Genomic DNA, 24,495 nt, shown 5'->3' with positions numbered 1-24,495 from the left:
TGAACTTAGTGTTTAGTTTGATACTGTAAGTTATCACATACGAACAACCCTGCGCCCTGTCTGTGTCTGTATTTTTGAGACTTTGATCTTAAGTTCATGGGGACCTTTAACGCAAAAGTAGAAGTAGTTTCGAGAAAACTTGCATCTGATCTTTTCTTTACCTGTGTAGTAAACGTGAGAAGTAATTGTTTGAGGCGACAGGTGATTACTTTGTTCACAGGATGACCTCTCTTCAACCTGTTTTCACACCTCAGTAACTTGCAATTTGATTAGACTGTGCTCAGTCAAGCGGAAGGCACCTTTGCTGACACACCCAAAGCTGATCTGGGCGAGTCTAAGGCTAATCTGGGACAAATAACTGAGTTAGCGTTCATTTTTCATGAAAGGGAAAAATCTTCCGACCCCATAAAGACCACCTTGTGTGCCTTTTTCGCCTTTCAAACTTAACGAAGAAGTTAGGACGTTCGCTGTACGGCGCGCTAAATTCAAAAGTTTGTTTCGATCGCCAAAATGTCTTTTGAAGAAAAATTTGAAAGAGACGCAAGCAAAATACGCAAACGAGGAAAGAGTAAAAATCTGAACTGTAAGTTCAGAAACCTCGTTTTCAGTTTCCGCTCGAATTTATGGCCTGCGCGCTTCGCTCTTGTTACATAATTACAATTCGACCCTCGAACTCGGTTAATAAGAGCTATCCAAACAGTTACCAAATTGTTCACGGTTTCTCCGTAAGAATTTCTTTGTACTTTGAATTCGTTAAGTTCAAAAATGCAGGATTAACCCTATGATTTCTTTCCCTTGAGTCTAAGGTAACAAAACTTTACTTCCATTTGAGTCTAAACGTTCGGTGAATTTGGCGTTATAGCATTAAGAAACCTATCCAGAACCCCCTCCCTCTCGTTAACTTTCTTAGCATAATAGAGGTCTCATTTATTTAATTCCTTCTTAATTCCTTTCAAAAATTTCTAAAAGCAAAAAAGTTTCTGCACGGGCGCTGAATACTCGAGGTTATGTTTTTAGATCATTTTTTAACTATAAGAATAAATACGAGACAAGTAAGCAAATTGAAGGTTATTTTTTTTATTAATAACTTGCACAACGTGTTGTTACACAGTTTTGTTAATTTAAAAGTGAAGATTAAATTTTTTTCTTTAAGGCGATCTGTTTTATACATCTCAATGACCTCCTGCAATATTCGTTTTCGACCAAATGATGTTACTGAGTTTACACTCCCAAAAGACCAGTCCAAGATACTTTGAAACATATAGAAAGCGATTTGGGAAATAAATTTATGGAATGCATGCATAGCGTGTAAACTTGGAAACATTTTGCAATTATAATCTAATCGAATGTACTCCCAGTAAAGGGTGTTTTTTGTCAACGAAATTTGGAATTTTAAACTATCATTTCGGCTCGACCTCTTGTAACAGTGAAGGCCTGGCCGCTTATTGGTTCTTAATCTTACGAATGCGGTTAAAATAAGAATTTGGTCACCAGTGATCAAGTAAAAAAATCAGATTCTTACAGTCATCGGTAGGTCCACCGTTGCCTTAAGATGACTACAATTATAACAAATAACTGCTAAGCCTAAAAGCTCCTTATTATACCAAATAGGGGCAACAAAGATATATCGGTCAAGGAAAGTAGAATAATTTTACTGCTAGGGTTCGTAGTTATCTTGTTGATGGAGAAAAATTTTTTTCAAATGCATATCTCTGTAAACAGCCTGTCGACACAGAAACTAGCCCATGAACTCGAAACACGGCGACTATATTTCATTCTTAGTAACTTGTCTGTTCATGGTAGATTCAGACTTTCCAAGGTCCGGTCCTTATGAATACTTTTTTTCCGGATGCATTAATTCAAAAGCCATCATTGCTCTTCATCTCTGAGATCTTAAAATACGCGAGGTATAGAAAATTTCTTTCGTCTAGTGTTCTTTGATTGCTTCCATCAGATAATCAAATAATCATGATAGCTCAGGTGTCCGACGGCAAGCGAATTCATTTGAGAACTTTTATGAAAGAAGTGATCACCCAAGTATTTTAGTCCTCTTTTTCACAATACGCTTGCCAAAAGCTTTAAAAATGGGTTTTACAGTTGGCGTCTTAGCTCTCCTCACGACGCCGAATTTTTTCCGTAGATCTTTATAACCACGTCTTTTCAAATCTGGTGTTTCGCTTCGTGGCAGGCAACAATCATGATGACAATAGTAAAGACAATTGAACGGTCTGCAGTCGGACGGACAAGGTACTTTTATGGTCAGCCGGGAAGAACCACCGACCGGTTTTGAGTGAAGCACCCTCAAAGCCTGGGTCGATGCTCGGCAGCACGATTCGTCACAATTTGGATAACAAGATCGTGAGCAACCAGGATGACAAACGGCCGCTGGCGGTGGAAGCGGAAATAACTCAGTTCTTGAGGGAGGTTGATGTTCTCTTCTTGTTGGACTTAGAACAGGCATGTTAAGGTTTGAACTGCTCTTTATAAACCCAGCTTTGCAGCAGCTGATTGTACAAGCAGGGAAGCATTGCGAAGCACAGCTACCTGGACAGAGAGGTGTATTGATTGACGGAGAGGGCGCTGCCGGTCGTGATGTTGTTGGTGAAGAAAGAGGGCGATGACAACATCGTAAAGGGCATGAAGGACCACAGTTGTTTCGACAAACCACTGGACAATCTTGGCTAGGGCCATTAGGTTCCTTAGCAAAGAAATTATCATATGATTGCTTGCCTTGAGTTTGGGCTTTTAACTCCTTTGATGGCTTCTTCTTGGTAACCTCACCTCTTTGGCAGCAGTTTTCCAAACATTGAGGATAGCAGTAAGCTGGACAGATAGGCGTACAAGCAGCAGGAGGCCTAGGTAGAGAAGGAGGTGGGGCTGGAGGTGGAGCCGGTTCCGGACTATGTAGAGGTGGAGATATGGATGCCGACTTGGCAACGTTAATTCCCCCGGTTGGGTGCTGCTCTGATATCCTTTGAGGGTTGCTCTTCGAGCAACAATTTGAAGGACAGCTTTTAGAACAGTACACCTTGCACGATGATTGACAAGTCAGTGGGACTCCAACCGCTTTCAAAGACTTTAATTCTGGCTTGCCTTCACAACATTTCGGGGGACAATCATGTCGGCAGCTCTTATTACAATAATTTGGACATGACAGAACAGAAATCGCTGCACTCTCTGGGACGCCAACCTCATTCACTTTTGAAGGGTTTGAGATGCCCGAAGTTTTGGGTTTTGTAGGTTTTAGTAGGTTTAACGTGTCAGTCGGTTTGAAAGGGATTTTAGTGAAATGCTTGGTGCCGTAAAGGTCCCCGTACATGTTGTACATCATATTGAAGAAATTCATCATTCCAAACCAGCTCATCGCATTTCTGAAAGAGTCGGCGCTGTGCTTGCCCTCAGTTTTTAATTGATGAACGTTTGTACTCTTTATGCCTCCAGAATCAGACGAGTTACGTTCACAACAAATGGGCGGGCAATTTGAGTTACATTTCTCTTTGCACGCTTTTGGACAGAATTTTTCGATCATAGTTTTCATGAAGTTTTCCTGAACCTTTGGATCCAACACTGGTAGCATACGGTTAGTTCCTGGGGAATAACAGCAGTTCTTAGGACACGACGGGTGACAGCTCCCCATGCAACTGAGAGGGCATTTTCCTAAACAACATCTTACTGGGCAAGAGTCGTGACACTCTGTTTTACATTCGTCTGGACACTCTTCTTTTTGGAGAAGGGGTCTCCCTTCCATTTCTGTTACTGAAAATCCCCCTGTAGGATTTTTCAAGTTGATTGCTTCTAGACTAGCAGCCTCTGAGTCATCAGGACGCTGCTCAAAATCTGGTGCAAAGTTTGCTAGGTGTTCGTCCAATTTGTTTTCCGGCCTAAGAAGGACTGCTGTTGGGTTTGGAGAAGAGGCGTTTTTGTGAAGCAGTTCATTTGGTGTAACAGTCATCTGCTGGAGATTCCCATCATTATAGTGTATTTTAAGAACTCTATGATGTTTACAGCAGTTTTGTGGACATCTCGCACGGCACTCTGTGGCACACTGAATGGGACAAGTTCTGTGTGTTATCTTGTATGCTAGAAAAGAGAAAAAGGAATGAACTTAATATTCATATGCTATGTGGGGTATAATAGCGTACGGCAAACCTAAAAACAATGTCCTACGACGAAATCAGAGGAAGGCACAAACTATAAAAGCAGGGGCAATCGATGCTTTTGTACTGATCAATGTCTCATAGAATAGTGCATATATTCTGAACATGTTTTGTCACAATTAGTTTATCACACCATCTACATTAGAGCTAAAAGACGCAACAAGCTTGTAAAGATTCAATTGTTCTGCCAATTTTTCTCGATGACAGATGCGCAGATGAACGCTTATCGCTTGCAAAATCTGGCTTAATATGAAGAGAACGTCCCGTGGTTGATTATGATCCAACTGAGTATGTATATGCCATGTATTTTTTAAATCTGGAAATCTAGCCTTCCCAGGTTGAAAACTTGTTCACATTTGTGAAACAAAAAACAATTTATACTGTATACAGAGAAGAAACTTACGTGCACACTCATATCCATTAAAATAGTGGTGATGATCGCAGACGCAAAAACCCTTTATGCATTTGCCATGTTGCTTGCAGCCTGGTAGGCAGGTGTCAGCTGCGAATAGATTGATTAAAAAGATAGTGGATTGAAATGGTGACAAAACCGATACGAAATAATTAAATGCGAGTAATGAAAGAATCTCGTTTGAAACTCTTTACAAGACCTGCGGCCAATTTTTTTTTATCAGCAAGTAGGAAATCAAACGTCATACGAATAAAGAAAGCAGTTATTCTATAGCAAGCCTGTTTATGAAACTGATCTGAGCCGATAAGCAAAAGTCCAGTTTCTTGACGGTTGCCATTTATACGTGGTGAGAGATTGCAGCGTGGCCTAATACGAGGATTTCAAAAACATATTGTGGGGGTGTGGGGATGTGATAAAAGCACTTCATCGCAGAAGTAAATCGTGCTTACGTCTACAGTCGAATCCGTCTCCTGTGTAGCCAGCTTTACAGACACATCCTCTGTTGATGCATTTTGCATTGTAATGACAATCTTTGCATTCACTTGCTTGAGGCTCTTCTTCTGCAAAGGAACATAAATATTTATTCCGTTTCGTTCGTCTTCAAAAAAGTGCTTTACATCAGAGTATTTAAACCAAAGTAGATTTTGATTCGTATGCGCCACAAGCGAGCATCTGCATTCAGACATCAACTATATTGACTTGTTAAGAATAGAGTAAGTTATTTTGGATCAATATCAGTATCTGGGCAACTGCCCACCTACCCCTCCCCTAACCCAACATTAACCTTAACTTGTTGTCAATTGACTGTTGTTGAGTTAGGGGAGGGGTGGGTGGGCAATTGCCCAGATACTGATATTGATCCGTTATTTTGTACTAGAAAATAGTGTTTTAGAGTGACCAAGCCCTTCTTGGCTTAGATACACTAAATTAGATATACATACAAAGAAATTAAATTCCTATGATTTTCCTATGTCCTTGTCATACACACTGAGCCCCTGCGTCCGTGTTTTATAGAGGTAAGGTATTAATCTTTATAGGGTGAACTGTCGAATTACCCTTCATAGCGGGACTCAGTATGATAAGACGTTTTGAAAAATACAAAATATTCTCTTGAAACACCGTAACGATAAAATGCGTTTCCTCATATTTCCTTCTTACGAGAACAACAACAACAACAAATGCCCAAATTGACAGACCAAAGGCAAAAAACTATTTGAGTGTTAAAGGGTTACTGCTGTTTATATTAGGAGTCTATTTGCATGTTACCTTTACCTTGGTTACCGAACATTTCAAATTTTTGCCATTTAAATAATAGAGACTACTGTTGGGCAATACGAATTGTGTTTGAGTGGCTGAATCGTGAGAACGAATTGCCCATTTTTTCGTCGCAATTTCACAAAAATGTTCACCGATTTATGGAGAAAGTGAGCCTGGACGACATTACATGCATACCTGTTTCCGAACCGGATAGAGCGTTCAGCATATGGGCCAGAGGCTGATCACCATTGATTATGCACACTTTGTCTATGCACTTGGCATGGGGAGGGCATCCTTTGCATCCCTTGACTGCACATGATGCACAAAAGAAAAATTATTTTGCAACTGCGCATATGTTGCGAAGCAATCAGGTAAAGTTGGGAAAAATTTCCTTATGGACTTATTCTATTCCAGACTTTTTTCTGTGTTTGTTGAAGCATAGGTAAAGCGTTAGAAGAAGTTGCAATATAGATTATTATTCTTGTTATTGCATTAGAAAATTAAGCCTTCTTGATGCCAAATGATTTACTTCAAAAGAAGAATTATCGTATTTTACTGTTTGCTTTCCATTGCTACGGCTTTGGAAGAAAGTCGTATTTAACTTTAAACGGAAACAAACGTATATTCAACGCGGTCTTACAAAGAACTCAAAAATTTGGCGGAAAATGTTAAGAATGTTATCATGTAGACCACGACGTACGCTATCATTTTTTAGAGCGTCCACCTTTCCCTGTAACTAAGACGAAGGGCATATTTACCTGCCGTGGGACCATTTTTATTTGCAATGTTGACGATCTTATAAAAATCGTCTTCAAGAGAGGGCACCTTCGGTCTTGGACCTGGTTTCTGAAATTGTTGTTCAGCAAGGCTGAATGGACCCTGCCCCTCTGGAGAGGAAGCGCTCGGTGTTGGTTGATTTCCGTCGAAACCCGTTGCCTCACCGTTTGAGGTCTGATCATTTTCTGACGTGTATGCGTTAGCCTCAGAAGTAGTTTCTGGTTGTACGGTGTTCCCGTTATCATCAAAAGCAGCAGACTGATATGTGGACGGGGCACTTATAGTTCCTGCTCCTATATAACCATTGGATTCTTCTTTAGAATCTGAACCTCCACCGACGTTAATGACATTCGCATTTTCCATTCCTCCGAGGCTACCCTGATTTTCTCTTCCATCGTTAGTACTTTCCTGGGGATTCTCTCCAGGCTCTTTAAGTGCTTCCTCGATCGAAGAGGCGTACTGAATACCAGGAGGTGTACCTTTCCCTCCACCTTCATTAGGCTGTTCATTTGCGTAACTTACTGTTCCCTGTCCTTCTTGCTCTGCCGTTTGTTGAGATTCTGAACTAAATAAGCCACCAAGAGAACTAGAGGACGTCGGGAGAGTTTGCGATTCTGTAGATGCACCCTGTGATTCTTGGGGTTCCTCCTGCGCTTGAGACTGGTACCCTTGTGACTGCGTTTGTTGTTGAAGCTGCTGTTCAATGCCTTGAGACTGTTGTTCACCAAGATTTTGTGCCTGCTCCTGCTGATAATCCCCTTGTTCAAAACCTGTTTGACCTCCGCCTTGTTCTTGAGCTCCTTCCTGACCACCTTGCTCTTGTTCCTGAACTGTTTGCTCACTCTGGTATTGTAGCTGCCCACCATCAGCCGCCTGGCCTTCTTCTTCTTGTCCTCCCTGCTCGGTACCTTGCTCCCCCTGTTCTTGCTCTTGAGGCTGCTGAGTGTATGCGTCTTGCTGTAACTGAATAGCCTGTTCCAGACTGGAAGGCTGCTGTCCTCCTTCACTCTGACCAGCGTCATCGTTGTTAAGGCCCGCGAAATTTGTATCGGGTGACTGACTGCCCTGTTGATATCCTGCACTGTCGTACTGAGACATCGAATTCGAATAATCTATCTGCTGCTGCTCTTGGGCCTGTCCCTGGTCTCGAATCTCACCTGTTTGATCACTTTCAGCCAATGAACCGTATCCCTGGTCTCCACCACCCGCTGCAATCGGCGGGTAAACTTCAGAAGACTGAAGTGGAGAAAATGACTGAACCAAAGCATATTTTTTAAATAACTTTTTTTTCTTCTTAGGAGTAACGTTGTCCTTCTGATGAGGTTTGGTCGATTTTTCAGAAGGCAAGTTTTTTAATAGTTTTGACTTTTTAGAGTGAGTTGCCTTCCTCACATTTGTTGGGGTACCAATAGACTTGCTTCCAAACTCTCTAGATTCTTCCTGACTTGGAGAAGAAGTGGGTGAGCTCGTTAATTTGTCAGCCGCCGTAACTCCATTTTGATCAAAACCATTCTTTTTAGTATTAATATGAACCCTGCTAACAATTCGTCCTCCAGCAGAAATCGAGAATGCTTCTTTACTTTTTACCGTTGAACTGTCTTCTCTCTCTTTGAGTTCCACAATGTTATTATGTTTCAAATCCTTTTCTAAATCGTACTTGTTGCCATGTTTTTTAAAAGTCGGATTTCTCTGTGCGGTTTTTATGTGGCTGTCCTCTAATTTAGCATCTGCTTGACAAAGAAGAGTTGCCAACAGCTGTGAAGCGTACACAAGGAAAACTGTTCCAAAATATCCCAAAACTTTCATATTTTGACTACATATCTTCATCTGGTTACGGAGAAACACACGTCTACAATTAATAATACAAACAATTGTCTTCAAAGCAAAGAATATAGGTAACACGAAAACAATTCGGCGCCTGGTGGTCTTTATTTGATTATCATTAGATATATGTCAATCGAAGCGTTCTACCTGTTAAACAGCTAGGCTTCTAACTTCTGATTGGTGTGAAGAAACATTAAAGAGAATAGAGCTGGTGGTTCAATGGATTCTCGCTAGAAGTGTCATCTCTTCATGCAGGTAATTTTTCTTCAGTGGAAATTGCTCGAGTCAGTTATTGTTATGACACATATCAGGTGCTAAGGGTTCTTTGTTTAGAGTCAAAAGCAGCTCATAAATATCACAAAAAACGATTAGTCTTCCAGAATTTTGATACCCCCGCGGGATGAGAACACTTATAAGGATACGTATTTTGTTTGTCGGGAGCATATCAAATTTGATTTGGTGCTCTAATATTTACAATCAATATCACTTACAAGGAAAATGGATTGAGCCATGAACCTCGAGAAAGAGCTTTAGTTATGACACTATTACATCAAGTTTTAATGGAAAAGCTAAAACAGTTGCAGAAGAAGAAAAAGTGTACGAAAAGCTAATTGGGTAGTACTTTAAAATGCACCAAACAAGTTTATTTTGAAATTATATTTAGATGTCCTCTTTCCGTAATTGTTTTTGTTTACTGATTTGATAATTTGAGTTGGCCGCTGTAAAGAGTGTCTAAAGCTGACGTCTCGTTTGTAAGCCCTTCGTCAGAGCGCATGCGTAACGACTGTATAACAACTTTTATAAGGTTGTTTCTCATACGTAGGCTATGAAATTTAGAATAGAATGGGGATCCGCATAACGAAAATGGCTGTCTCTAATGGTAACCTTAACACTGTGACTCGAACACTAACTAAAGAAATTCGAGACTTGAATCTGTATTCCATATTGAACCCCCCCCCGCGTGCTGCTTCCTACTCCCACGTATTCCATATAATACATCATGGAAAGTTTGTTCGTATGCTATTTACGCACGAGATGGTATAGTACCGTAACCGAACAAGCGAGCGCACCGGTCGTGTGATTTTTCTGATACAAACCCACTAGTGCGTAAATAACGTACGGACAGACTTTCCATGATGTATTATGTTTATTATATGTCGGGAGATTCAATTCTTGTTAAGGACAATGTATTGTTCAACAGATTCAAGTCAAACTCTCATAAATCGGTCACGAAAGATGTAAACGATGTAAATTGCCTCAAGTGAAAAAAAAAATACCTGTCAATAATTAAAATTAAACTTCATAAGCTTGATGGTTCATAATCTCTCTGCCTTCTCGTCGAAAGGAGCGAATCTACTCCTCAAGATACATGTTTACTTTCCTCGTTTTTCCGTGGAAAAAATTATTCGAACGGTTTTAAATCTTGCCGCTTTGTATTCTCATGGTTTTCTCCTTTGAGTTTTAGTTCTGCATGCTTTCTATTCCACATTATCACGAACAGAAGTTCCTCAATCATATTTTATAGGTAACTTGACGTAGTAAACAGCACTGGGAGCTGCTCCTGATTAGACGTGTCGTTTTCCTCACTCGAGAAAAAAACGATAGGCGCCATTTGATTGGCTCTCAGCTGCCTCGACCAGCTTGCGAACGTAGATTTATTTCGCACCTTTCTAATTTGTAAATTTCACCATGTATATTATAAATAAAGATCCAAAAACTGTTATTTCAGACTGACTTATATATTACTTAGATGGATGGAAATCTCTTACGGCGGTTTGTTTCTGTTTTTTTTTTTAATGATTGTTTCTTGAATGCATGCTGTTACATAAACATAAACATCTGAGAATAAAAACAAACTCTACATATACGAGAGACCCTCACTCACTGAGGCGATTTTTTTTTTGGGGGGGACATGACAGAAAAAGAGGTTATCCATCATCAATTTCCCTATTTAAAATTCTTAACAATGGCGTTTTTGAAAGAAAAATGGAGATCTTCCAAACGTTACATGTGATTTAGAATCGTGAAACATAGGATCAGTGTTGTCTGTTATACTTATCTGCTTTCAAAGCTTCCTTAATCAAGACGTTTTAAACGGTTTGAAAGGCGCGCTTAAGCTTTTTTTCTTTTCTAATTGATAATTTCGTTATAAAACTTTAGCACTCGCATCACGTGTGATTTTTGAAACTAACGTGTTTTATTTATCCTGAAAACATTGGAAACAAACTTCGATGCATCCTTTATTGAACAATAAGGAACAAGAAATCTTTTTCGATTACACCGAGTAGTGACATGCTAGAGGTAGCCAAATATTCCACGGTATGCACTAGATTTTCATTTATTCTGTGAATCTGATGCGCAAGTCTTCTCCACTTACCATCCAGCTGTTACATGGAAATGATTTTATAAACTTATTCTCTGTTTAAAAAGTAGAGTACTTTTCAGAGTAATGGTTGCAGCTTTAAAATCATCGTCATGATTCCAATGATTGCAAAGGAAAGTACTCGGAAATGCAATAATTAAGTTTTAAAAACTACTCCTTTTTCTCTCTTTGAGAGAATGCATCGTTTTTTCTATATGAAAATTGATTCAAACTTATGTAAAAACTTATACTAACGCACTTAAAAAGCTCAAATTTTGCCAGAGCGGTGTTTTAACTGTTCATTGCACCCGTGCCTAACCTGCAATTTTACTTTGGATAATGCAGGTTCAGCCTCCTGTATGATTGCTAGAAGGCTAAGGTGCTTTCCCAAAATGAGAAACATTTGCAATCGTAACACTCAGAGCTTGTAGACGTCGTTGGCCAAGGGTCCCCCTACTCCGTCACCGCAGTTCTCAGACGATCCATACCTCTTGTAACTATTGTCATCAGCGCCACCAAAACATTGACCTCCATTTTGTATGGCAAAAACTTTGAGACCCAACCTCTTGGCTACGTCAGCGCACTTACTGATTGGCTGTTTTCGCTCGTGGTAACTGTCGGCCAAATTGGGATCTAAGCCTTCCATCACCATCATGGCGCGTTTAGATGGATCTCGCCACTCGGAGGTGTCGGCCCAGCAGCCTAGACTACGGTATTCTGTGACAACAATGTCTTCTGTTGGGAGGAGGGAGACAAGGTAGTGAAGAATGTTGAAAAATTGGTTATGAGCTCAAGAATTTGTACTACTCTGCACCAATTTCGATTTCAAGGGTAAATGCACTTACAAGCTAAGCCATATGCTAAGTTCATATTTGATTGTCGCGAATTGCTAAGGGGTACTTTGTCCTGGAATGTTAGTAGCTTCGGTTGTTGTTATGTCATTAACGTATTTAAAAACTGTTATGCTAGCAGAGTTAGTTTTAACATATAAAAAAGCTTATGTTAGAAGCGTTGTCATTGTAACAGAAGTTGGTTATCAGAAATCGTAACTTGAAAAGTAGTTGTGTTTTAATTATAGTACGTAACTGGAAATTGCGTAGCTTCAGCTCCACTACCTTAAGATAAATTTCAACGCGTAATGTTACGTTAGTGGGATCGGTAAGGTTGTAATACTCTAGTGTCGTAGAATAGACAGCGAGTTAGTAAATAGATGAATGGAAAAGTTCAGATGTGACAAGCACTCTACAAACTGTTAATTAGTGTCAGCAATCATGAAAGTATGTTGAGAAAGAAGTTAAAGTTGGTCTAAGAAATGCAAAAATAAGTTTGAGCTATATTTGAAAACTTTTAGATATAACCATTTGGAAGATTACGATCTCCTTATGATGGGACCTCAATGAGTATGTACCAAAGTTGTCGCAAAGGTCATTTTCGAGTCCGTATTACACAGTTCAGTGAGTTGTCATACGCCTAACATAACTTGAATAAAACAGATTGAAATAGTGAATGTGCATTCTAGTCGATTTAACAAGGTGAGCCCCGTGTAAAAACGCGTATATGTCAGTCGATGCTCATTATCTTAAGAGAAACTTGCTGCCGCATTAGTACAAATTAAAATTTTCCTGCATCCATCCTCGAATTTTTCTTTTTTTACCTGACCACTGTTGTCCACCTCCAGTTTCTGTACTGCCGAGTGCTGGTGGAGGAATCTGCAGCTGAGTCCCATGCTGCATTGTTGTTCGAGATGTCGCCGTGATCGCTAGCATTGGAGAAAACACCAAGAGTTTAATATTTAGGTCACAGTGATCAATAAACTTTTTACTACACTGCATTATTTGTTACAGAAAATTACTTCAAGGGTAAAGCGGTAAAGAGTTTCTTAGGCCTGCGTTGATAAGCATTCACGTTGAGGCAAAGATGAGCGTCAGAAGTCAACAAGCCTCTCTGGTGGATTTCCTCTCCGTGAGCCACATCGAGCGCCTCAGATATTAATCGAATTCAAGAAGGATTATACCACTTTTCAACAAAATTACTAAGCTCCTCTCCTGACTAAGCCTTTATTCTTTCTCCCTCCTGTCTAAACCTATCTTCTCAAAACTTAATAACAAATACTCACTTTGTTTGACCCGCGATTAAACCCTGAGCGATGGGGTAACTGATCAATAAATGTAACGCATGTCTTAAGGCTAGTTTTACATGTTATTGTTCTTTTCGCAACGCTTGATTGAATAAAGAAGCATCACAAAATGATTTTCTTCCCTCTCTGAGTGACTCATGACGAATACTTACGGATGCATGCGCGCTTCCCAGTATTGTTCATGTAGTAACCTGGGTTGCAAATGCAAATGTCGCCGGTAACTGTGTAGGAATACGGTGGACACTTTTGTTTCACTACGAACAAAAATAAATGACATAATAGTATCATCATTTTCATCGACTCAATAGTGACAGTTAAGTACTTACTAGTGTCCATTTTCAATCAAATCAGTCCTCATAAGTAACCATAATCATTCTTTCTTATCCCTAATTATTGCATTTAAACAGTCTGATAATTAAGGGTGCAAAATAGAGCGAGATACTAAAGGTATAATTATTCATTCTTTAATCTGCGGAGGTGCAAAATAGAGCGAGATACTAAAGGTATAATTATTCATTCTTTAATCTGCGGAGGACAGTACATTGAAGGTTTCACTATGCAAGTTAGCCATCGAATGAAATGGGATAAAAATACTGAGTGGCGATAAGTGGTGATTTCTTCATAGCATTGTGCGCGCCCAAGCATTTCGGATTCACGAAAATAATTAATGTTCGTCTATTAGTGATGAGAGACTTCTCATTTTCATTAAAAGGCACAAACCTACCTCTTTTGCACGAAAAGCCGTCGCCAGAATACCCTCTTCTGCAGAAACACTTTCCATTGATGCACCGAGCATGAGGATCGCATTCGGCACACATGTCCACTGTTAGGAAATTAAAGATTATATCAGATTCCTTCTCGAGAAAGAAGTACCTTCCAAATTGTGCCCGCTCTCAGCGTGTGTCCTCGTATCTCAGTTGATAGTAGCGTTCAACTATTTTCTGGGAGGCAAGGATTCGACTGAATCCTGACGAAGCGTGACGTGAATTTTTTTTATCAGACTTTTTGCAATTTTTTAAATTGCAAGGACCGTTGCTTTACTCGGTGTAGAATGTGTTGATAGTCATCTAAGCATCAGTGAATCGAAAATGTACTCAATTAAATTACATTCTACAAATAGGTCTTTTAACAGTTGTGTACTTAGTTGCCTAGCCTTTGATTTGGAGTGAGGCTGAAGGTGACCTTGTTGTGATAGAGACTAGTATCTAGTTAGCATGATAACAAAGTAGTTTGCATTTGGAAAGCAGCAAGGTTTGTATCATAGCAAGGTCACCCTTAGCCTCACTCCTGTTCAAAGGCTTGGCAACCAAGCATGCAACCGTACATCGAACTATTGGAGAACGAAAGATATTTAGTTTCTTACACCCTCCTCCTGTTGAAAACTGATCGTGATCATGTAAAATGTAGATATTATCTGACAGTTTAAATTTACAGTTCAGTAAATTAGTAATTTGAACGTATGATTCTCACAATGAAACATTCTCTCAGCTTTTTGTCAGAAGGTTTATTTAAACTTATTACAATTTAATGGCAATTAGCAAAATAAAATAATTACCTATAACAAAGGAAATGCCATAACGATGGTCTGTAAAAGAGTCCAAGACCCCATCCTCAGACAGAAAAAGAAAGAAGCTCTACTTTCTTCACTCACCGTCACAAAACCTCCCTTTAAACCGAGGGTTTGGACAAATGCATTCAAAATCCTGGTTGACCCCCGTTTCTTTGCACATTCCTCCATTAAGACAAGGGTTTGGATGACACGCTGCTTTGGGTGGAGCTATCATGAATGAATTTAAAATAAAATTTTCTTCAGGGTCACATATCGTCTTCATTACGGGCAATACTTAGCTGCGCATGCTTATACAACTATCATCAAACTAGAATAACAACCAAATCACCAACCATTAATGATGCACCTAATACATGATAAACTCAGAAAATGTGTTTACTATTGTGATCGTATTATGACAGTTTTTAACAAATCAGATTGGAAGGTACTTTCTTAAAGCTGACTGGGACTCTGCAATTTGGGTGCAACCGCAGCATTGTATGCGGTTACGGTCAGGTCCTTAAATAATTAATATCACTGTTTAACGACTATCTTAATTGTCTCTTCAGAAATTGAAGCCCAACAGTTTTAGCTGAAAATGAAAGATATGCAGAGAGGGGAATGTCAAGCTGTCATTGACTATACTCAAACAGGTACATTAATTCAGTACCACGATTAATTGTTATTTACTATCATCATTAGTAGCATTATTTTAGCTTTTTTCGGGAGGAAGGGGGGGGAGTACGCAGCGGCCTTGCAAGTGCAATTCATATCAGTATTTCTTGTTCGAGAGATACAGAGGGAATTTGGAAACTGTATCCGGCTACCGTTGGAGTTATTATTTTGATACATATATCATACGTGTTGTGGGTGTAATCTTCTTTTCACACAGCCTGCCGAAGGTGCCTTCGGGACAAACGCAGAAAAAAGTAGACTTTCCTTCGATGCATTCAGCTCCATTTTTGCATTTGTTTGGATTGCAGCCGTTTGCCAACTCAGACGGATTGGTAGGCGCCTCTGAAATAGATAAAGGTGTTACCAACAGTCAGTGTTATTCCAATAAAGTGTTTCGAACTACTCAACTTTTAGCCTAACTAATTCCATACTAATTCCGATCGGCTTCAAAATTGCAACATAGGACAAGGCCTTCAATCGACGGTAAAGTCGTTGTATCTGTTGAATTATACTTGTCGATTTCACAAAGGTTATTTCTATATGGAAAGGGAGTGTTAATTCAGTCGTTCGCTATATGCTTCCGAATATTTCCTACAGGTTTTGACGTTGTTTCATCAAGAAAACTAAACGTTTTTGCTCTCACTGAATAAATCATGTCGAGTTAAGCCTTGACGCGAATATTTCGGAAAGCAATCTTTCCCTAGGAAAAAAAATTCTAAAAACTAATGATCTTCTTCTAAGTTAGCATAAGTGAATGACCCTTGAAAATATTATCGCTAACACTCAGAATTTTAACCTATAAAACCTAGGTAGAAGACTTTATTTTGTAATTTGTTCGCTGAGTACCTAAAAACCGTTTTTCTCTTTTTTTGCATAAGGTATGAACTTAAATACATGAGGCTTCTTGATCATTAATTTCCTTCTTTATGGGAGTTACGTTAAAGCCGTCAAAATAAAGTCTGTTCGCAATGATGCATTCGCAAAAAAAAAAAAAAAAAGAAAAAGAAAAATCCTGTCAATCAGCAGGATTGACCAACTGCAAGCGCTTAGGAATAAATAATTTATGTCAATCTAACTTTTTGGTTTTTCCTCCTCCGGATTCGTGCAAGTGATTCCGTCTCCTTCGTATGGTGGGCGACACTTACAAGCTCCATTTTCGCAATATGCGTTTTTGTCGCATTTAGCGCATTTGTCAACTGTAAAAAAGAAGGAATGACAGGGCGTCATAATTAGATACTTATAGAAATGGTTCGATTAACATTTAATTAATCTAAAGCGGAATTGAAATGGCACGCCTAAAAATGAAACGAAAAAGCAGAACAAAAATACAGAGTAAACAGAACAAATAAAAGCAATAAAAGAAGCCCAAAAATATTTTTTAAAAAAACCGAACAAAAACGGGAGGAACGTATCTTTTTGGCGTACAGAGTAATTCTCGAGTTTGTGCCAAAATGAACCCGAGATTGCACTGGTTTTCCTTAACTTTGCACTGTGATTGGTCCAGAAAACTCGTACCACTCTCTCAACCAATCAGATGTAAAACTAAAACTAAAACGCCCGCGTTTTTCCGCGCTTTAGAAAGTTTGGTTGGTTTTGTTTTAAGCTTTCACTGGCTTTTAAAAGCATTTTAGTTCATTTTGATTGGCTGCCGTGATTACTTCGGTCTTGGTTTTACGACACTCAATCGAAAGGTGCTCTATGAATAACAGTACGTTTATAGAAGTACTCACGTGCACATGTCGGACCGTCATACCGAGTCGGACAAACACACGTTACTTTGCCGTCGGTGAATTCACATTTTCCGCCATTATTACAAGGGTCCCTCTTTTCGCCATTCTTTGGTAAACAAGCGTTATCGACTGAATTAAGACAAATATTTGTTAATTGTACCATAATTTAAACGTCTTCTTTGATGAAACAGCAGGGGAGCATCATCAGGGTAATACAACAATATACCATCATTCAAGGACTACATAGATACACATGTAATAACATAAAATTAATTGTAAGTGAGACAGCTAATGCCTTATATGTTATTAATGAATAACTTTTTAGATGAATTATAACTCTTCCAAGACAACAACTTTGTATAGGTTATGAGATGGTTTCGAATGTAAATTGGGAAAAATGAGCACGCCGAAATTTTTCATTCGTATTTTCAGGGGTGATACATTTTCAAATCATGGCGTGAAAATGCTCGCAGGACGCTTTTTTCTCTTAGTGATCTCTGATTAATGTTAAAATGTTCAAATGAATTCAATGTCTTACGCAGACAACTCTCTCCTTCATATGGCTCGTCGCAATTACACTTTGGTTCTTTATCTATTACTTCACATGTTCCTCCATTGTAGCACTTCTTTTTCGAACATGGATCGAACTCTGTAGGCACGAATAGGTAAAATTGCTATACAGCTTTGATTGTGAATTTATATGCACTTAGGTTACATTGAGACGCTGATATTGTATGTAATAAATCAGTATATAGTTAAACAGTAAATAGCGATGAAAGCACGCTCTGATTAGCCACTCAAACACCGAATATCTTTTAGTATTCACCTCTGAACAACTCGTACAAGATATGAGCCCGATAATATTGTAATTGTTGCGGAAATAAATGAGTTAAGGTCATTTTTTTTTTGTATAGTACAAGCTAAAAAACTGTTTACCTCAGTATTGGTGGCTAGCACTGGATATTTTTCTCGCCGGATCGTGGCTTGATAAAGATCAACAACTAACCACCTCCACTTCGGCGAAAGGTTGTTAATTATACGCAGTCAGCGGTAATTGTAATAATAATATTCTGATTGTTTCCCTATCTCGTGCTATTGAACACCATAATTCCCCAGTTGGTTAAAAAAGCATGGTTTTCAAACCACAAACGTAACGGTGATTCTTTAACACATGGAGTAGAAGCAGATACCATACCGTGGCAGCGTTTTCCGCTGTATCCCTTGGGACATTCACACCACCAGTCCGATTGAGATGATTCAAAAGTATCGTTCTCTCGACAAGTACCTCCATTCTCACATGGGTTGGGATGACATGGAGAGGTTTCTTAAAAAAATAACAAAATTGCTAAAAAGTAAAAAACAAAATTTCTGAGATATATGTTGGCCTAACCTATTTTCTGTGAAATAAACCGGTCAACTTACTTTGCCTTTAGATGAAGTGCATACTCGCAAATTCCCCCGCTAACAATCGTTTCATTTAGTAATATTTGTACTCGGTACACGATAAGCAAGGTCTATCAACGAGAAAACGTTTCATTTATTTCCTCCCTTAAATGTTCACGCTACGTGAAGTCGCTCGATGTTTCCGAAAAGACGTTTTTCATTTCCCCAAAAAACCCCTACAAAGTCGTTTACATCACCGTATTAAATTTAGGGGCTCGACTGCCTCACGTAAATTCGCAACGAAAATACTTCATAACTTACTTGGTCTGCATCTATGTCCGTCACCCCAGTATCCCTTTCGGCATGTGCACTGGCTAGAGATACAAACAGCGTGGTGATGGCAGCCATTACAGCTGCTCTCGTGAAACAAATCTGGAACAAAATTTAAAAATATTTCAATAACATTAAAACAGTGTTGAGGTACCGTCTGCATATACTTAGGAGGCACGTATGAGGATTTTGGGACGAACTTGCAGAAATCAAGGTGGAGAAATATATATGTATATGTATATGTATATATAGTTATTTATTTATTTATTTTTTTAATTCCGGGAGGCTTACGTTCGCAGTGAGATCCTCCTCGATCAGCAGGGCATAAACAAGTGTAGTCCTCCCCGTCCGGAAGACAATGTCCACCAAAAAGGCAGGGATTAAATGGCGCACAAGGTGAGTTGGAAAGCGGGTTGGAAAGAACGAGAGATTGAAACCCTTTTTCTGAAAGAATAATATAATAGTTTAAAATCAATTTTAAAAAGCTTAAATCTCTTTATCCTTAATTCAATTTTTCTATTTGTTGTAGGCATTGCACTGTTTTGGTGAGGATAAGTACGCCCCGAAATTTGGTGAAAATCACTATTTTAATTAAACGCTTAAGTATAAGTGCCGTATATTGATATCTTCTCATCGCTCTTTTTAACAAATAGTGATACTTACTTTTCATTTTTAAATAATAATAGTTAGCGTTTTCCCAGGTGTTTCCAATTGAAAGAATTCAAATTGTGAGCTTAAGGAGGCGAAAAACTAACCCTAACTTTCGTATCCTTAGCCATGTAACAATATACGTGAAAAAAATAACACTCTTCTAACTAGCTGAAAACGAGTGAAAATAGCTGCGCACCATTTCAAAATTTCGTCTGTCTTGCCTCTCTGTGATGTATTTTTTTAATGTAAACTATTAATAACATCACGAAAAAAGTCCCTATCTGAGCTCATCAGTGACCATTCCTCCAAGGACAGGACGTACCTTGGGATTGGATACCTGCTTTACACACTCCCTTGATGCATATTCCTGGGCAGCTGTTACATGCAAGTTCTAGTACCATGCAAGTCATGCACGTGTTGATAAAAACAATGGATTTCAAATTAAGGACGAGAAATGAGCTAAGAGGGATTGTAAAAGCGAAGTAAAGCTTGTTGTAGCTTCCGAAGCGTACCTCGGTTTCTCGAGCGTGAAGGGAACAAGGGGACAAGAAATTCGGCGAGTTTCCTCGAGAGGTTAAATGCTCATGATCAGAGAAAGGCAATGACAGTGTTTTGCTCGAGAAAGCATATTGACTATGACCACGTTGAAACCTACGTCTTTTCATCAGTTATTCAATGCATCCACCATCATGATTGGGCCACAACGTGTGGTCTACTTAAGTTGATTGATTGGATAGTTAAATGAAATAGTGAAATAAGAAACATTACCGGCTAGACCGGTCATTAGTCAATAATGAGAGATAGAAATATTCTTAAATCTGTTTGACTAGGAGTGCCATTTCTGACTACTGACTAAAAAATGTGGGTCACTGCAAACCAACAGTCAGTGCATGAAGTATGTTATTTTTGGATAAGATCTAAAGTTGATTTTAGGTTTTAAATCTATCGAAAATACCTTCACAGCTTAATCCCGTAAAGCCAGACGCACAGTAACATGAAAATTTTGAGAAGTCGTAGATATCAGTGATGCAGGTCCCGCCATTCAAGCAAGGAGTACTGTCACAAGAAGTGCTTGTCTGGCGAACTACAAACACCAACAATATCATTAAAATCCTACGTAATATAAGTTTATTATGGCATTGGTCAACGGACATGGCCTTTCAGAGAAGTCTCCCTCAACGAGATAAATTTGTTTTATCACATGAGTTGATAATGTAAATTGGCCACGGTAAAGAGTTTATAGATGGACGTTTCGAGTATTAATCCTTCTTCGGAGCGAATCTTTTGCAATTCACTTGATAAAAACCAAGTCATCTTGTTACACCCTCTCCCCCCTTTTGACGAAGCATCACTATTTCTCTAAAAACTTACCCTAACAAGTCGACCGTTTGTGGTACCCGCTAATTTTTACGTACATATACATGTAAATAATCCTCTACCAAGGTTTTTTACATCTGCCTTTGACACGGAAATAATAACAAAATAGATGATTGTGTTGGATTCTGGGGCTATCATACCTTCACAATTGATTCCGTCAAATCCATCTTTACAGTTGCATTTGTAACCGCTCAGGTCTTCTGTGCACATGCCGCCATTTTTACATGGGTTGATTGGCAAACACTTTGATTCCCCTGTTGATATGTCACATGATAAACAACAATTTATCTTACCGGTTAGGTTCTACTTTATATATGATGGCTTAAACCTTTATACAAAATATATAACATCAGACTTTCATACAGCTATAAAAGGTAATAGTTGTAGTGCACAAGGCCAAATTCATTCGTATCGAAATCTGTCTTTTCTTTCCACAGGTCTCCTGTATTAAGTTCGACGAGGTAGCAAAAACTTATAACAACATCAAATCACTCACGTTCGCAGTTTTTTCCCATAAATCCAGCTGCACACGAGCAGATGTAGTTGTCAATGTTTTCCGTGCACACCCCACCGTTTCTGCAAGGATTAGGCTCACACTTACTTTCAACTGAGGAAAAAAAGCGAAAAAACAAATGTTGGATGAAATCATGAACAATAAATTAATATTTTGCAGCTCGGTTACTTAATTCTCGCAAAATGTTTCCGACTGTTTGTAGTGTTATCGTGATTAGTACCAAAACCAAACACTTATGTGCTTCTTGTTTGTTTTGTTTGGTACTCTCCTATACTCAGAAAGTTAAGATTTGGTAATATTTTCTGACTGCGGGGCTTATCACTCAGCGACACTTAACACTACATTTACCGGAAAAGCGCGGGAAGAAATAGTCATAGAGCAGTCTTAACTTGCAGACAATGTAAGTTTGAAGACTGACACTAACAATTAACATGGTTGTAACTGTTCAGTATCTGCTGGTCAAACTTATACCACAATGAAGAGGCTGTGCGATCAATTCTTGCTAAATTGAATTATTCAATGAGGGATGTGTTTACAGCCAAGATGTATTTAGACACTTTCTAAATGCAAGCGAAAACCTCTAAAAAATCAAAACAAAAGAATAATTTCCAACTTACGGTCACAGGTTTTTCCATGGAAGCCAGTGTGGCAGGTGCACTCGAAATCTTCAGGGAGCTCGGTACATTTTCCAAAGTTCTTGCATGGATTTGGCAAGCATCTGCTTTGAACTGGAATATTAACATAAAATTAATTTATTAGGTAAATAGGAATTGTCAGCTACATTTGCAACAAGATCATCTTACTGTCTATGCTGGTCAGCTTTTGGAATAGTTTAACGACTTGAGGAAAGTCAATGAACGTAGAGTAGCGAAAGGAAGGATGGATTAATGTCTTTCTCAAGCATTTGCCTTGTGGTTTAAGTGATATAATATTAAAGCCGAACGATACTTTTTCTGTGCTCAAATTACGGAAAGGACTGATATTCATCAAATGGTACAAACAGATATATTTTTTGTGTAGATGAGTTCACTTAGCTTCTAAAGGTTTGTCAGTTAACAACGAAACTCTCGAAATAATCGTGAAAAATAATTTAAATATAATGTAACATGGTGTTAAGCGCCAATTGGCATGAGAAAAACCTTGATCTATTCACGGCAAGGTTAAAGACTTGAATTAGGGATTCACGGAGGAAAAAATCGAACAGAGTTAAAAAAGAAACTCCAACTAGCGAAGCAGATGCAGTCACCAGTCAGGTAAAATATGGAGCATGATGAATAATTAATTATTGAGCAAACACGCTAAGCCATAACTGATGCGCTACCTTCACATCTTTCTCCTTTGTATCCCACCGGGCAGATGCATTTAAAATCCGTGATTACTGCTGTACAAGTACCTCCGTTTCTACAAGGATTGACACCACAAGGGTCAATCGCTGGGAAAGTAAAATCGAATAAATAAACAAAACAAACATACGCAGCAATTGCGATGATATTCAAAGACGGTTTCTTAAATCTAAAAACACACCTGGTCTTGAAAATTCTCTGTGTACAACGATATATTGTGGAGGCCTCGGCCCGGGGATTGGAACAGGAACAGGGACCTGTTGGGGTGGTAGTGGTACTGGATGATGGATCACAGAAATCCTTGGAGGTCCGTGCACAGGCACAGGAACAGGAGTATGAATGGGCCTATTTATAATGATGACGCGACTACCATGGCGAGGTGGACCTTCAAATAGAGGTGGCATCGGTGCACCTTCAAAAGGTCCGTTTGAATCGCCCCTGGTATCGAGAGGGGCGAAACCTTCCCTGTATGCATCCTTAAATAGCACTGGAGATGACAGATATCTGTGAATAGGTTCACCAGAGAAACGATGTTCAGCTGGCAAAAACTTATGCACTGCTGGGGAAAAGAAATGAGAAGAATGGAGAATACGTTGCTCTGGTTTAGCAGCCAATGGATTGGCAAAAAAACTATCGGGGTTTTCATTCAGCTGCATGCCCTCATTGAGAAACTCGTTGGGTTTATTAACAAACATGACTCCATCTGAAATACGCTGTCGTTTCATTTCCATCGAAGCATTAGTATTTTGCGGTCCTTTTGTGTTCAAGGTAATGTTTTCCTTCTTTGGAAGCCACTTATTTGACGATTCCATATTTCTAGCCTGTGTTTTTTTATTTTTGAGTCGCACTCTATTTCGAGACCTCTTTAAAACTCCATCCTCGTCCCGGCGAGCCACTTTGAAATCCAGGTGTGAGGGGAACGACGGTGGCTTATGATACGCAATATTTCTCCTTCCATGATACACATAGTTTTCAGTTTCTTGTGGAATTTGCTTCAGGAAGCCATGTCTTAATTTGCTTATCGCAATTACTCCTCTAGATATGCCAGCAATTTTTCCGATATTTAGTCTAAAGGCTTTTCTTCTCTTAATTATTTTCTTCGGATTGTGCATTTCACTTGATAAATGCTGTTTTAAATGAGTTCGAGTGTTGCTCAGTCTTTGATGAGATTGTGATGATTTTTTGATCATGTTTCGACCGCGAACTGTCGACTTTCCCTTCTCAGCCACAGGGAACGACATGGCTCTCAGGGACCCAACGCACAACTCTAACCCTAGCCAGAAAGCCACTATCGTCAAGTGCCTAAGATCCATGTCTTCAGCCGTGGGTGAAAGGTGCAACGTTACATTTGTCGTGTGATTTTCCGAGCCATTTTCTCAAAGTTGCATTTGTGTTTCAACCAACATCTCGAAGCGCCATACATTATGCATTGCCCACAATTGTTCCAAAATCCCTATGACATCATTTCTCTGGACATGCACTATTAACTCTGAGAGGGTACAATACAATGGGATTTTTAAAAAAACGACAAGATGATTGAACAACTTTAAGAATCTTAAATTTAATTTAAATAGCTGTTTTATACAGGTAGAATTAATTTGAATGAGATTTCGGCAGCCGCTATATTTGCGTAAAAGCTGACTGTTTGTTTCTTTTTCATTTTAGTACAAATAGCGACTTCAGCACCTGCCTGAGTTTAAAAGGCCTATTTAGTTAGCAATTAATAGAAAACGTAGAGTTAAATAGCGTAGGTCAGAAAGTGATTGCTTGACTGCTCACGAAGTTAGAGATTAGCAGGTTATTGTGACGGCCAAAGAGGAAAGTGAAGCAGTTCTGGTAACCACCCCGTATAGGAACTCTACTGATTCAAAGTGTGATCTCAAAACAGTATTCCCTGAATCCAATCCAGTATTACTGTTTTTACTTTTTTTGTTTGTATCTCTGGTTATAAGTACAACCGGAAGTGGTAAACTCTGGCAGGTTATTTACCTCTTGACCGAGGGGTCTAAGTGTTTTT

The 24,495-nt window shown here is 39.1% G+C and overlaps 2 protein-coding genes across 4 annotated transcripts; both read right to left on the bottom strand.

The window, feature by feature from the left end:
- Positions 1–1,058: 1,058 nt before the first annotated feature.
- On the bottom strand, positions 1,059–8,499 carry LOC113687163 (uncharacterized). Of its 2 annotated transcripts, XM_027204870.2 has the most exons (5): positions 6,585–8,499; positions 6,022–6,135; positions 5,019–5,129; positions 4,561–4,659; positions 1,059–4,080 (listed from the first exon to the last, which is right to left on the bottom strand). In XM_027204870.2, exons 1-5 carry the CDS (start codon positions 8,428–8,430, stop codon positions 2,030–2,032), a joined length of 4,221 nt encoding a protein of 1,406 aa, XP_027060671.2. In that variant the 5' UTR covers positions 8,431–8,499; the 3' UTR covers positions 1,059–2,029. The 2 variants fall into 2 exon arrangements, with proteins under 2 accessions (XP_027060671.2, XP_089044583.1); XM_089188457.1 differs by lacking the exon at positions 6,022–6,135 and having other exon boundaries at positions 6,585–8,430.
- A 2,155-nt stretch (positions 8,500–10,654) lies between these two features.
- Positions 10,655–23,918, bottom strand: LOC113687160 (uncharacterized). Of its 2 annotated transcripts, XM_089188468.1 has the most exons (19): positions 22,660–23,912; positions 22,457–22,567; positions 21,753–21,863; positions 21,118–21,228; positions 20,762–20,875; positions 20,200–20,328; positions 19,567–19,635; positions 18,885–19,037; positions 18,585–18,695; positions 18,076–18,204; positions 17,419–17,529; positions 16,881–17,009; positions 16,227–16,346; positions 15,337–15,492; positions 14,578–14,703; positions 13,651–13,749; positions 13,079–13,180; positions 12,444–12,548; positions 10,655–11,524 (listed from the first exon to the last, which is right to left on the bottom strand). In XM_089188468.1, exons 1-19 carry the CDS (start codon positions 23,789–23,791, stop codon positions 11,208–11,210), a joined length of 3,435 nt encoding a protein of 1,144 aa, XP_089044594.1. In that variant the 5' UTR covers positions 23,792–23,912; the 3' UTR covers positions 10,655–11,207. The 2 variants fall into 2 exon arrangements, with proteins under 2 accessions (XP_089044594.1, XP_089044600.1); XM_089188474.1 differs by lacking the exon at positions 19,567–19,635 and having other exon boundaries at positions 22,660–23,918.
- Positions 23,919–24,495: the final 577 nt, after the last annotated feature.

The sequence above is a fragment of the Pocillopora damicornis genome, chromosome 1, assembly GCF_964200805.1.
Source record: "Pocillopora damicornis chromosome 1, jaPocDami1.2, whole genome shotgun sequence".
Taxonomy (NCBI): domain Eukaryota; kingdom Metazoa; phylum Cnidaria; class Anthozoa; order Scleractinia; family Pocilloporidae; genus Pocillopora; species Pocillopora damicornis.
Note: the sequence above shows the minus strand (reverse complement) of the source record. Positions and strands in the feature narration are given on the sequence as shown.

Excerpts from the sequence above, each read along its gene's own strand:
- LOC113687163 (XM_027204870.2), bottom strand. The coding sequence starts at position 8,430 with ATGAAGATATGTAGTCAAAATATGAAAGTTTTGGGATATTTTGGAACA. Across the intron at positions 5,130-6,021 it reads TCTATCCGGTTCGGAAACAG|AAGAAGAGCCTCAAGCAAGT; the intron begins GTATGCATGTAA and ends GTTCCTTTGCAG. Across the intron at positions 4,660-5,018 it reads AGACGGATTCGACTGTAGAC|CTGACACCTGCCTACCAGGC; the intron begins GTAAGCACGATT and ends ATCTATTCGCAG.
- LOC113687160 (XM_089188468.1), bottom strand. The coding sequence starts at position 23,791 with ATGGATCTTAGGCACTTGACGATAGTGGCTTTCTGGCTAGGGTTAGAG. Across the intron at positions 20,329-20,761 it reads TGACGGAATCAATTGTGAAG|TTCGCCAGACAAGCACTTCT; the intron begins GTATGATAGCCC and ends TGGTGTTTGTAG. Across the intron at positions 14,704-15,336 it reads GAAGATTACACCCACAACAC|CTCCACCCAAAGCAGCGTGT; the intron begins GTATGATATATG and ends CATTCATGATAG.